This window comes from Musca vetustissima, unplaced genomic scaffold (assembly GCF_032173495.1).
Source record: "Musca vetustissima isolate MV318-11 ecotype Yass unplaced genomic scaffold, APGP_CSIRO_Mvet_v1 utg744, whole genome shotgun sequence".
Taxonomy (NCBI): domain Eukaryota; kingdom Metazoa; phylum Arthropoda; class Insecta; order Diptera; family Muscidae; genus Musca; species Musca vetustissima.
The window spans coordinates 188,925-200,939 of NW_026888268.1; the positions used below are offsets into that span (position 1 = coordinate 188,925).

The 12,015-nt window shown below is 33.7% G+C and overlaps 5 protein-coding genes across 5 annotated transcripts in view; 3 read left to right on the forward strand and 2 right to left on the reverse strand.

Annotated features, from left to right (window-relative positions):
- The window catches only part of LOC133336064 (enhancer of split m7 protein), a 378,459-nt gene that overhangs the window by 141,073 nt on the left and 225,371 nt on the right, over positions 1-12,015 (forward strand). The gene's annotated exons all lie outside the window — the stretch shown is intronic.
- On the forward strand, positions 1,823-2,197 carry LOC133336094 (enhancer of split m4 protein-like). Its single transcript, XM_061544391.1, has one exon. The coding sequence runs from the start codon at positions 1,823-1,825 to the stop codon at positions 2,195-2,197; it is 375 nt and encodes a 124-aa protein (XP_061400375.1).
- Positions 4,226-4,597, reverse strand: LOC133336095 (enhancer of split m4 protein-like). Its single transcript, XM_061544392.1, has one exon. The coding sequence runs from the start codon at positions 4,595-4,597 to the stop codon at positions 4,226-4,228; it is 372 nt and encodes a 123-aa protein (XP_061400376.1).
- Positions 7,297-7,629, forward strand: LOC133336096 (enhancer of split m4 protein-like). Its single transcript, XM_061544393.1, has one exon. The coding sequence runs from the start codon at positions 7,297-7,299 to the stop codon at positions 7,627-7,629; it is 333 nt and encodes a 110-aa protein (XP_061400377.1).
- On the reverse strand, positions 9,246-9,575 carry LOC133336097 (enhancer of split m4 protein-like). Its single transcript, XM_061544395.1, has one exon. The coding sequence runs from the start codon at positions 9,573-9,575 to the stop codon at positions 9,246-9,248; it is 330 nt and encodes a 109-aa protein (XP_061400379.1).

The following is a 12,015-nucleotide window of genomic DNA, read 5'->3' on the forward strand; positions in this document are numbered from 1 at the left end:
TAATTTTGTAAATAAAGCTAAAGTATTTTATTGACCTTTCATAGGTCTTCTGTGGACCGAAGACCTTCCAAAGGTCTTTTATAAACTCATCTTTGTTATATGTTTTTTTTTGTAGACAGGTCTTCAGAAGACAGAATACCTCTCACACTTCTTATAAAAGCAGAAGACTTTGTACAGGGGTCCTAAAAACCAAATATCTCTTATAGACAGTATACTTTATATAGGACTTATATAGACAGTAGACGTTACAGAGGTCTTATATAGACCGAAGACCTTTCATAGGTCTTCTATAGATAGAAGACATTCCACAAGTCTTCTATACACAGAGGACCTACCATAGGTTTTCTATAGACAGAAGATCTTCCATAAGTATTCTATAGGCAGTGGACCTTCCACAGGTCTTTTATAGACAGTAGACCTTCCAGAGGTGTTATATAGACACAAGTCCTTCAACAGTTCTTCTATAGTCAGAATACCTTCCACATGTATCCTATAGACAAACGATCTTTTACGGGCCTTCTAAACACAAAAGATCTTCCACAGGTATTCTATAGACAGAAGACATTCCAGACTTCGTATATAGACATTAGAGCTTCCACAGGCCTTATATAGACCGAAGTCCTTCCACAGGTATAGTACTATAGACAGAAGACCTTCCACAGGACTTCTTTATACCGAAGATCTTCCGTAAGGGTCCAGACAGAATGCCTCTCACATTACATATATAGGCAAAAGGGGGTTTAGATACAGAATATCTTTTACATGTATTCAATAGATGGAAGGCTTGTTACAGACCTTCCATAAAAAAGAAAATCTTCTATAGGCCTTCTATAGACAAACGAGTTTCTACATGTCTCCTACAGAAAGAAGGCTTTCATGGGTTTCTATAGAAATAATACCTTCCACAGAAGATCATTCGAATATCTTCATAATAGAGAATCTCCTCCATAGATTTCTAAAGGCATAAGACATTCCATAAGTATTCTGAAGGTAGTATATATTCCATAGTCATTATTTTTATATATTCAAAATATCTTCTACAGAAAAAAAAATCTTCCACACGACTAAAGTGATAGAAGACTTTCCACACGTTGCTTATACATACTCAGAATAACTTCTACAAGTTTTATATGAAAAGAAGACTTTTCACATTCTTATTCCAAAGCATTCCAAAGAAGTTCTATAGATGCATGAACTTCCACCATAAAACTGGCAATGACATCACATTCCTAAACAATTGTTTTGTTACAATCATTTAAAGCCTTTAAAAACTTCTGCTGAACTCGTGCTTAACTCGAGTCCAAATAAAAATGTTTTCAATTCATCAATTTCTTTCCAGCCTGATATTATTGGGAGTGCCACAAACACAGCACGCTTAAATTAGAACACAATTATCACAAATTCATGACTGACACACTACATTTCTTTCCGTGGGAAACACATCCTGAAATGAAACCCAATTAGTCGTAAAGAAATTCATTTAAACCAAAATGAAAAGAAAAAAATAATTTCTCACGAGCATACACACTTTTTCCAACAACAAAATATTTAGATTTCATAGAACAGATGCATTTTGTTATTCTGCGTTTTGAAATTATTTCATATATTCTTCAAGCATTCCCACGCCTAGAAGGAACACACTAAAAGACAGACACAATACGTTCACTCACATCACCATTAGCTATTGTCTAAGAGAGCTGGTATTTTTACAAAGACCTGCTCGTGGCAGAGAGTATAAAAACCAGAGACTCTCAAGGATTCAGCATCATACTCTTTTGAGCATTCAAACACTACACATCCTTCCAACACAACAATATTCAAAATGTGCGTAGAAATCACACAAACTCAACAATACAACAACAACAACAAAATGGATATCTCCAACAAGAAATCGTACAGCGTGAAGAAGCTGTTTAAACACATATTCAAACAACAAAAATCCACAAAATGTACTGCTGAATCTATGGAATCATTGGAGAATGACCGCAATGCCTGTCTAGAATCGGAATCCTTTGAAAATGACATCAACGAAAAACTCTCAGCCATGCAAGCCTTTGATGATGATTGCGACTACCCCACTGCCATCACCTCTGTGCCAGTTCACTTCATTCGCACCGATCAGGGTACCTTCTTCTGGACTACCACCAGTGCTTTGGAACAATTATCCTGCCAGCAAGATCGTTGGGGCCAAGCCTAAGAAACAAATTGGCTTAGAACGATAACTCATCAAACCATGTCTTCCATTAGAAATCAATCTAAAAGCTTTAACTGCAAACTGTGATATTTTATATTTAGAATTATGAAAATATACTATTTTAAACAACAAAAAATATACAATATTTATAAAAATCAAAACAAAATTAAAAAAATGTGTTTTTATTTACTGGGAAAGAATTTAATGACTCTTGAGTTTCTATGAACGATTATGAGTTCATTATCTGGATCTGAAACAAAATTTGTGGGCATCCCATTATCCTCGTAGTGTTTAATGACAATTGATTTGATTACAAATTTTGTTCTGATTTCAGTTTTTCCAGAATTTTCTAAAGAACATTTTTCAGCACACCTACAAAATAGTATAACCATATTACTCTTACAAACCTTTACATCACACTAGCAATGACAAGAACCAAACACAGGATCACATTGGAATCCGATTTGCCACCTATTTAGAACTGAGAAAAATGGCAACACTAAAAACAAGAAAATGAAGTCACCACTGCAGACTATATATTATAATTTTAACGAGACGATAGAAGGAGGCAACAAGGGCTACATAGGATATCTCGAACTTATATATATATATATATATATATTAGCAGCAACTACATCAGCCACATTGTTTGGAGCGATCGAAACTGATGACCATGGGGCAACACTCGTATTAGCAAAGATCCTCCCCATAACCAACAACGAAACATTTTTTTCAGGCTACGATAGATGGCACTAATTGACCATTTGTTCTGCTGTTGCAAACATTTCATATTTTGAATTTTCGGACTATGATTCTGAGACATATTCCGAAAATTCAAAAATATGTTTTATGATGGATTTTTTTACGATTTTTTCAAAGGCTGTCAGAAGCAAAATATAGGATTTTTTTTTAAAATATTTTCTTTAGCATTAAGTTGTAGAGGACTAACACAGTCGGAATAGTATTTTCCTAAGCATTCGAATAGATCCTAACACTTACATTTTAAAATAATATTTTAGCCAAGTACTAACCGAGTCATAAGTCAAGATTTTTTAAAGATTATTTTTTATATTCTATTGGGGGCCAACAACTATGAATTTTTAAATTATTTTTGAAAGGCTATCATGCGATAAGCATGATCATTTAAATAAAAATTTTGCAAAGCTATCAATCACTGTTATAAGGATGTGCTTTTGAAACATATTTTAATCAAGGACTATCATGGAATAAGTGTGAATTTTCTTAAAATATATTTTCAGGACTTACCGACATATTTTTGAAAGTATATCAATGCCTTAATATTGGATTTTAAGGAATATTTTTTAAAAAAATTCTCAGTGTCATACGTGTGTATTTTTTAATGAATATTTTTAATGGCTATGAGAGTCATAAATGTGGGTATTTAAGATTATTTAAAAAAAGAGCCACAATCATAGTATTTTAAAAACTTTTTCCTGAAAGACTATTTGAGCCATTATTGAGAACTTTGTATGTATATTTTTTAAGGGCTATTAGTAATATGAATGAGGATTTGTTAAGAATAGTATTCGAGGACTGTCAGGATTTCAAAGAAGTCCTTCGAAGAATATTTTTCAAGGAATGTTAGTGATCTAACCATAGTATTTTTATGATTTAGGTTTAGTGAAAAGACAGACTATATTTAAATATAAATTTCCATTATTTTCTGAAGATCTGTAATGGATATTTCAAGCAGATGGGTTATCATTTTTTAATCCTGTAAGTTGCTTGCTTTTGAACATCCCTTTCCTTAGCTGTAATTGTAATGCATTTATACCCTTTTAAACCTCAGACAGAATGAATTAAAAATACTATAAAATTTTTGTTTTTTTATATTTTCTTTTTTATAAAAAGTTTTAATTTGTTTCTTAATTTCTATTTAAAATATCACAATTTTTAGTTAAAGCTTTTTTAAAGTGTGTTGTAGTTGTAAAATATTTACAATATTCTACAATTTGTTTCCCAATGGAAGACATGGATTGATGAGTTCTCGTTCTACGTCAATTTGGTTGTTTAGGCTTGGGCCCAACGATCTTGCTGGCAGGACAACTGTTCAAAGGCACTGTTGGTAGTCCAGAAGAAGGTACCCTGATCGGTGCGAATGAAGTGAACTGGTACTGAGGTGATGGCAGTGGGGTAGTCACAATCATCATCAAAGGCTTGCATGGCTGAGAGTTTTTCATTGATGTCATTTTCAAAAGATTCCGATTCTAGACTGGCATTGCGGTCATTCTCCAATGTTTCCATTGATTCTGCAGTAACTTTTTGGGATTTTTGTTGTTTGAAGATTTGTTTCAACAGCTTCTTCACACTGTACGATTTCTTGTTGGAGACATCCATTTTGTTGTTGTTGAATTTTTGAGTTTGTGTGATTTCTACGCACATTTTGAATGTTTGTTGTGTTGGAAGGATGTGTAATGTTTGAATGCTCAAAAGAGTATGATGTTGAATCCTTGAGAGTCATCGGTTTTTATACTCACGAACATGCGAATCGCAGAGAATAAGAACAAGCAGGTCTTTGTAAAAATACCACCACTCATAGTTCTCTGGCCTGTGTAAATCTGTCTGTCCAAAGGATTTTCAGTTAGTTTCCTTCTGAGCGTGGGAATGCTTGAAGGAAACTGAAATTTTCAAATGCATGATAACAAAAGGCATCTGTTCTGTGTAATTTTAGATTTAGGCATTTGTTGTTGTATGGTCTTAGAAAAAAGGATAGTGTGTCCTGGGACAGACAAATTCCTATAGAATTTAAATGAATTTTCACTTGGTTTTGAAATGTTTCCCACGCATTACAGAGGCATGCCAATGGTTGTTATTATTGTTTTTTTTTCTGAATGAGAATAAGGTGATGGTCTCCCAGGGTTGTGGGAAAACATGCTGTCACATTGAATTGGAATAAATATTTTGGTATATTTTTAACCGTTGATGATTGTAACAAGTTGTGGGTACGGGTTTTTATATGTTTGTGTTTAGCGATAGAGTTGGAGGTTTTAGTTATAATGCGTGCTAAGCATGAGCCTAGCATGAGGATATGGAATGTGGGCCAACACGTTCGTGGCATGAGCTTTGGTATTGACAGGGTAAAAATGTACAGTAAAAAATGGGTATGAAGAAGTTATACTGAAGAGAATTTTATTTTTACTTTTTGTGAGGAATGTCTGGACCGTTATAGTTCATATTGTTGTAGAAGTGATTAATAAAATAATTTATAGTATAACTTAGGGTCCAAATAAATATTTATCAGCGAGTCAAGTACTATTCTGGCAGTATAAGCTATAGTTTTTGTAGGAATATTTATGCAAAGACTATTAGTGATATAATCATCAATTTTTTTACAAAATTTTCAAGGTCTATTCGGGATATTTGCCTGTTCTTAAGAACGTTGGTCATTTATAATTTATATGTTTTTTAATTTATAAGAGAAATACGTGAGGCATATAAAGAAAATGTTAAGGACTCTCAGGTTCATAAGCCTGCATTCTTGAGGAATTATTTTCCAAAGACTATCAATACCATAATTTTGAAAATATTTAGAATTGCTCTAGCCTTCACCATAACTCGACTTCCACAAAAATCGGCTATATTTTCAATATTTTATTTAACATTTAAGTTAATCTTTAAAACCAAGATTAATCCTTGTTTTTCTATGAATAATGTGGGAGAAAATCTTCACCACATTTCTGTCACACAGTCGCCAGAATTTAGTAGACTCTTCATATTCATATTTCTCATTAGAATCAATAATATAGGGTATGCCTCAGCACATTTCGTTTCAAATACCAGGATTCTCTGGAAAAGAAATATTTTGAGGATAATCTACTATTACCATTTTTGGGTCTTTTCACATCCAAGGCTCGCAATGGGTCTGATAACTTCTGAAAAATCCGTTGGACAAATTGAGGCTAGGAGACAAAAGGGCACTTCTTGTCATATTTGGGGATAAAAAGTATGATCCTTTGAAGAAAATAGAATTTTCGAAATCCTGTTTTTATCCTTTCATTTGGGTATAGAAATTAGAAACCCTCAAACAAGTGGAAACTTGGATATCTTTATTTTTTCCTCATAAAGACATGGTCTTGGTCACAGTTTTTAAAGCGGTCATCTGAGATTTGTAAAGAATATGATAAATTCTGAAAACACATTTTACGCATTTAGTCTTGGGTTGGACACATGGCATGCATTTGAATTAAGTTCAACAGAATGTACTCTTTGTCGCTATTGGGGATTGAAATCAGGACCCCTAAAAAAACTACAACTTTGGAGAATTATTTTTTTCCTCATAAAAGATTAAACCCTTGGATACCTCCATCCAAAAGTTTTGTCATATTTGTAAATCATATACATGTTTTCATCTTCAGGACCTTTAAAGTCTTTGGAATAATGTATGCCCAAAAAAATCCCTCTACAAATGACATTATAACACCAAAGGCTCGTGATAGACGCATGCTTTTACACTTAGCATACGCTTTATAGCCGTACTCCATAATTTTCAACAAATTGAAGTCACAGCACACTTTAATTTCCCAGCACTCTTTCTGTAGCAACACAATTACTGTTGAATAAGCAAAACTATTCTTATTTCCAATTGGTAACCCCCACAGTCTTATCTTAAGGAAAGCATGAACACTCAACGTGTCTAATTGCCACACAGTCCAAGGCGTGGGAAACAGTCCAAAAATCATCATGCTCTTTAAATTTTATTTCAAAAATTGTCTGTTTGTATGTCAAAGGACCTAAGAAACATGCACGTGCATAGAATTTAAACTATACAAACAAAAACAACTATGAGCATTAAAAAAGGATCCTAGATTTTACAGATAAAATCCTAGACACTTTATGGTTCACGTACAAAATTTTTTCACTAGACGTTCCCACGATTCGAATGGAAAATAAAACAAAAGGATCATAGACTATTGTTTTTGTTGGGAGCTGGTAGTTCTAAAAATACCTGCATGTCCTTATTTTCTCAACTGTGATGCCAACGGACTGAGAGTATAAAATGCCAGGGGTTGCAGGAGTACAGCATCATTCTCATTTGAACCACACTACAGTTCACAACATTCCTTTACACATAAACACACAAAATGTGCGTAGAAATTACCCAAACTCAACAATACAACAAAATGGATATCACCATCTCCCAGAAGAAAAGCTCCAGCAGCATGAAGAAGCTGTTTAAACAAATCTTCAAATCCAAGAAATCTGTTGCTGACTCCTCTGAATCTTTGGAAAATAGCCGTAATGCCAGTCTAGAATCATCAATGGAATCCTTTGAAAATGACATCAATGAATCCTATGAGAAAGAGGAGGAATTCGATTACACCACCACAGTGCCTGTACACTTTGTTCGCACCGAACAGGGTACCTACTTTTGGACCTCTGCTGCCTATATGCAAGATCGTTGGGCCCAAGCTTAGATTTCATTACAACATGAAAGTGAAATCATCCGCAGAAGTCTTCCAAGAAAATGCCTTTAACTGTTATACAAACGTTCAACAGCAAGCTTTATAAAAAAAAACACTGTGATTATATAAGAAAACGCAATATTTTCCAAGAAAATAATTTATTTATAAGAAGAAAAAAAAAAAACAAAAATGAAAACAAAATACAATTTTACACATTTTTAAAACATAATTTAATATGAGACTTTTTAATTTGGGTATTGGGTTAACGGAGGGGATTTATGGGTATAATTGACATTGATTTGAGGTACTACAAACCACCTGAGATATTTACTATTGTTCGGAGATATATTGTAGCCTAAGTGTGTGAAGTTCTATTTTCGTATATGGGAAGCAATTCCTTAAGGGGGAATAGCAATTTAAAATGTAATTGGTTCCAAAACCCATACAACCGGTTCCAAATCTTAATGAATGGTTGTATTTTAATCAAAAGCATATAAAAATTTATCGCCTTCAGACGTTTCAGGTGACTTTTTGGGGTTAACATATATTATAGTTATATCCGCACTTCCTAACAATTTTTATTAAAACATGATAATATTAACATCTTAAATGTTCCGATCTAAAATACTCCACGAAACATTTTACTAAAACATGTCTGAGCACAAATTTATCGCCCAAAGACATATCAAGTGACTTTGTGAGGCTAACATATATTAGAGTTATATCCATACCTCTTAAAATTTCGCACTTATCAGAAAACCCCAACAACTTTTTTATTAAATGTCTCAATATTCTCATAAAATGCAAATCTGAGAAATTCCACGAAATATTTTTGAGCACGAAAAGCTTATTTCAGGACATGTTTAAACCACCATCAAAATTAGGACCAACAACAAACAATTAGGGATATGAGCTACAGATGTAGCTGCTACAATACAAAACTTTATTCGAGTTGACAGAAAATTTAATATCGAAATTCCAATAAACCTTCTAAAAACGAGGTTATATATCTACTTTATTATAAACTGTAAGGCATACAGCTTGAAATTGTATGGATTATAATTCAAACGTTTTGGCTTTGGCAGATCAGACCTATCGGCATGAATCTCTGAATATACCCATCAATCGCTTTCATTACCAGGATACTGAATCTGAGCCGCTCTTCGTCACTCAATGTTGTAGGCTTCAGTGTGGAATTGTAACTGGATAAGCTAATATCCAAGACCTCTATGATTTGATACATGAAAGTATTGAAGTCGAAGAATTTTTTCAAAACATTTTATGAAAGTTCCCTAACAAATATGTACTAAACATATATACCAATATAAAACAATTCTGAAAACAGAAGCCATATCATTTATACTTCTTCAGAATCCCAAGCAGTAATCCAATTCCAAATAAAAAGTCTCATATTAAATTAAGTTTTTAAAATTTTGTAAAAAATATATTTTGTTTTCATTTTATGTTTTTCTTATAAATAAATTATTTTCTTGGAAAATATTGCGTTTTCTTAAATTATCACAGTGTTTTATAAAGCTTGTTGTTAAACGTTTGTATAACAGTTGAAGGCATTTTCTTGGCCAGGTACGACTTCTGCAGATGATTTCACTTGCATGTTGTAATGAAATCTAAGCTTGGGCCCAACGATCTTGCATATAGGCAGCAGAGGTCCAAAAGTAGGTACCCTGTTCGGTGCGAACAAAGTGTACAGGCACTGTGGTGGTGTAATCGAATTCCTCCTCTTTCTCGTAGGATTCATTGATGTCATTATCAAAGGATTCCATTGATGATTCTAGACTGGCATTACGGCTATTTTCCAAAGATTCCGAGGAGTCAGCAACAGTTTTCTTGGATTTGAAGATTTGTTTGAACAGCTTCTTCATGCTGGAGCTTTTCTTCTGGGAGATGGTGATATCCATTTTGTTGTATTGTTGAGTTTGTGTAATTTCTACGCACATTTTGAATGTTGTTGTGGAGTTTTTGTAGGTCTTTAGTGGAAGACAAATCGAATGAGAATGATGCTGTACCATGGCAGCGTTTGGTCTTTTATACTCTCAGCTAGATTGGAAAGGATATGCAGGTAAATGAAAATCTACCAGCTCCTAGATAGTAGACACTGGTTAGCTATTGTTTGGGATGTACCTTTCTGATCGTGGGAATGTCTAGTGAAACTATAAATTTTTGTAAATCATTAAAAACAATAAGGATTAGGACCTTTTAAATTTGTTGTTGTTATTTCTTTCTAACGTGTTACATGCACACGTGTGCAGGGACTAGAACATAAAAATGCCAATACAATAGGAATGAAAGTAAGGTTTCGAAATGTTTCCCACGCAGCAATTTCAAATGGAATGTGGCCTTTGAAAGCATAAACTGTTTAATTTTGGTATATAGTTCAGGAGATAAAAATATTGTTCTGCGTTTTTGGACGGATCTTAAAGAAACTTTGTTGTCTTGGAAGGCGAAACGAAGCTCGTGCCACTTTAGGGATCTCCTCATTATTTACAAGACAAATTAGATGGTATTTGGAGTTATAATGAATGATGTAAGAAAATAAATATGTTTGGTAGGGGCCTATCCTCATCAATTCTATCATACTTAAATGCCTTGTCGGTTTTCACTTCTCACTTGTACATTTGATTTCTTTTGTTTGGTATTCTGTGTATTGAATGTTATAATAATTCGTATTTGAAAACTATGGTCTTCATGTATCATGTGAGTCAAGTGTAAGGCTTCAAAGTGTGTCAAGGTTGCAGGAGGTATCTTTAAGAAAAGGCATGGACAAGACAAAGAAAAAATTGTTATACAATCAACTACTTAATTGTAATTGTAGGAACTAATTATTGCTTCAAATTGGTTAACGATTTTACTTGTTTTGCAAATATTATTAATCATTAAAGATTTTTTTGTTTTTCTTAATATACAATTACGTCGGTGTTGCCGACAGATACCCTCAACCTATAACATACCGTATGTAGTATACTTTAATCCTGACTTTTGTGGGGGAGGTACCAGGATGATGGTATTTATATCCTATATTTGCAGTCTAGGCTGAGTATAAATATTAAGGCCTGTCAAGTTTAGACCACACATTACCACCTTATGAAATTTACAAGTCGAAGGGTCTTAGTCTACCCCTGTCAAACGGATGTTGACCAATATAGGACAATTCTGAAAGCAGAAGCCATATTATTAATTCTTCTTCAGAACCCCAACCGACAAACCAATGCCAAATGAAAAGACTCATTTCAAATTAAGTTTTGTAAGAGGTTTTAAAATGTTGAACCTTTGTGGGGAGGTACCAGAAAGAGTGGGCCGAAGATGGGTCCCATCTTGATGCATGTTTGGTAAACATTTTACAATATGTCAAGTTTGAATGAAAATGGGATATTCCGTTCACTTCATACGAGATTAATAAATTTTCCAATGTTGACACCTTGTGGGACACTTTGAAAGACACTATGAGTGGAAATGCCACATTTTTTAATTATAGCTAAAATCTATGGGAATTGAAGGATATTTTATCCTGATTCCAAATACACCTAAAACGAGTTCATATTGCTCTCGGATGCGAAATAACTCATAAAAACAAAAGCATATGTACATATATGGCTACCAATCAAAACTGGCCAGGATATAATTAGGCTCACGAGATACTCGAATATTCCTATTGTCAACGTTGCATGAGAATCATTTCGAAATCTTACGGTATTTTCTATTGGCACGAGCCTGGTTTACTCTTGAGCATAACGTCTTATAAATCATAAACAACTATTTCCAGATTATAACAATGCCTCTCTAACATGTATCCTTAACAGTTGATTATATCGCTTGGGATTTTTTTCGACACTTCACTGCTCTTCTTATGGTATTGGTATGTCTTGCTTTCTAATATATTTGAGATTAGACACGAGTTTGAACACAAACATTTTTTTTTTCAATTTGTCCATAAAATAACAATTTCAAAAGCATTATCTTGCCTCCTAATATATATCATTACCATTACTCGAACCTACTACCTCCACATTGTTATGTGGTAGGTTCAAGGCATAGTTCACTGGTACATTCCAATTGCCACTATTGCGTGGGAATCATTTCGAAACCTTACTTTCATTCTTATTGTATTGGTATGTAGGTTATCCTGGGAAAGTAAATTTGTTCGTGCACACGTGCAAATCTTACACGTTAGGAACCAAAGTACAACAACAAATTTAACAAAGGACCTAATCCCTATTGTTGTTAGTGATTCAACAAAATTTTAGAGTTTCACTAGACATTCCCACGATCAGAAAGGTACATTCTAAACAATAGATAACCAGAGTCTATTGTCCAGGAGCTGGTAGATTTTCATTTACCTGCATGTCCTTTTTCCAACTTGCTGAGAGTATAAAAGACGAA

Coding starts and splice junctions, on each gene's coding strand:
- LOC133336094 (XM_061544391.1), top strand. CDS start 1,823: ATGTGCGTAGAAATCACACAAACTCAACAATACAACAACAACAACAAA.
- LOC133336095 (XM_061544392.1), bottom strand. CDS start 4,597: ATGTGCGTAGAAATCACACAAACTCAAAAATTCAACAACAACAAAATG.
- LOC133336096 (XM_061544393.1), top strand. CDS start 7,297: ATGTGCGTAGAAATTACCCAAACTCAACAATACAACAAAATGGATATC.
- LOC133336097 (XM_061544395.1), bottom strand. CDS start 9,575: ATGTGCGTAGAAATTACACAAACTCAACAATACAACAAAATGGATATC.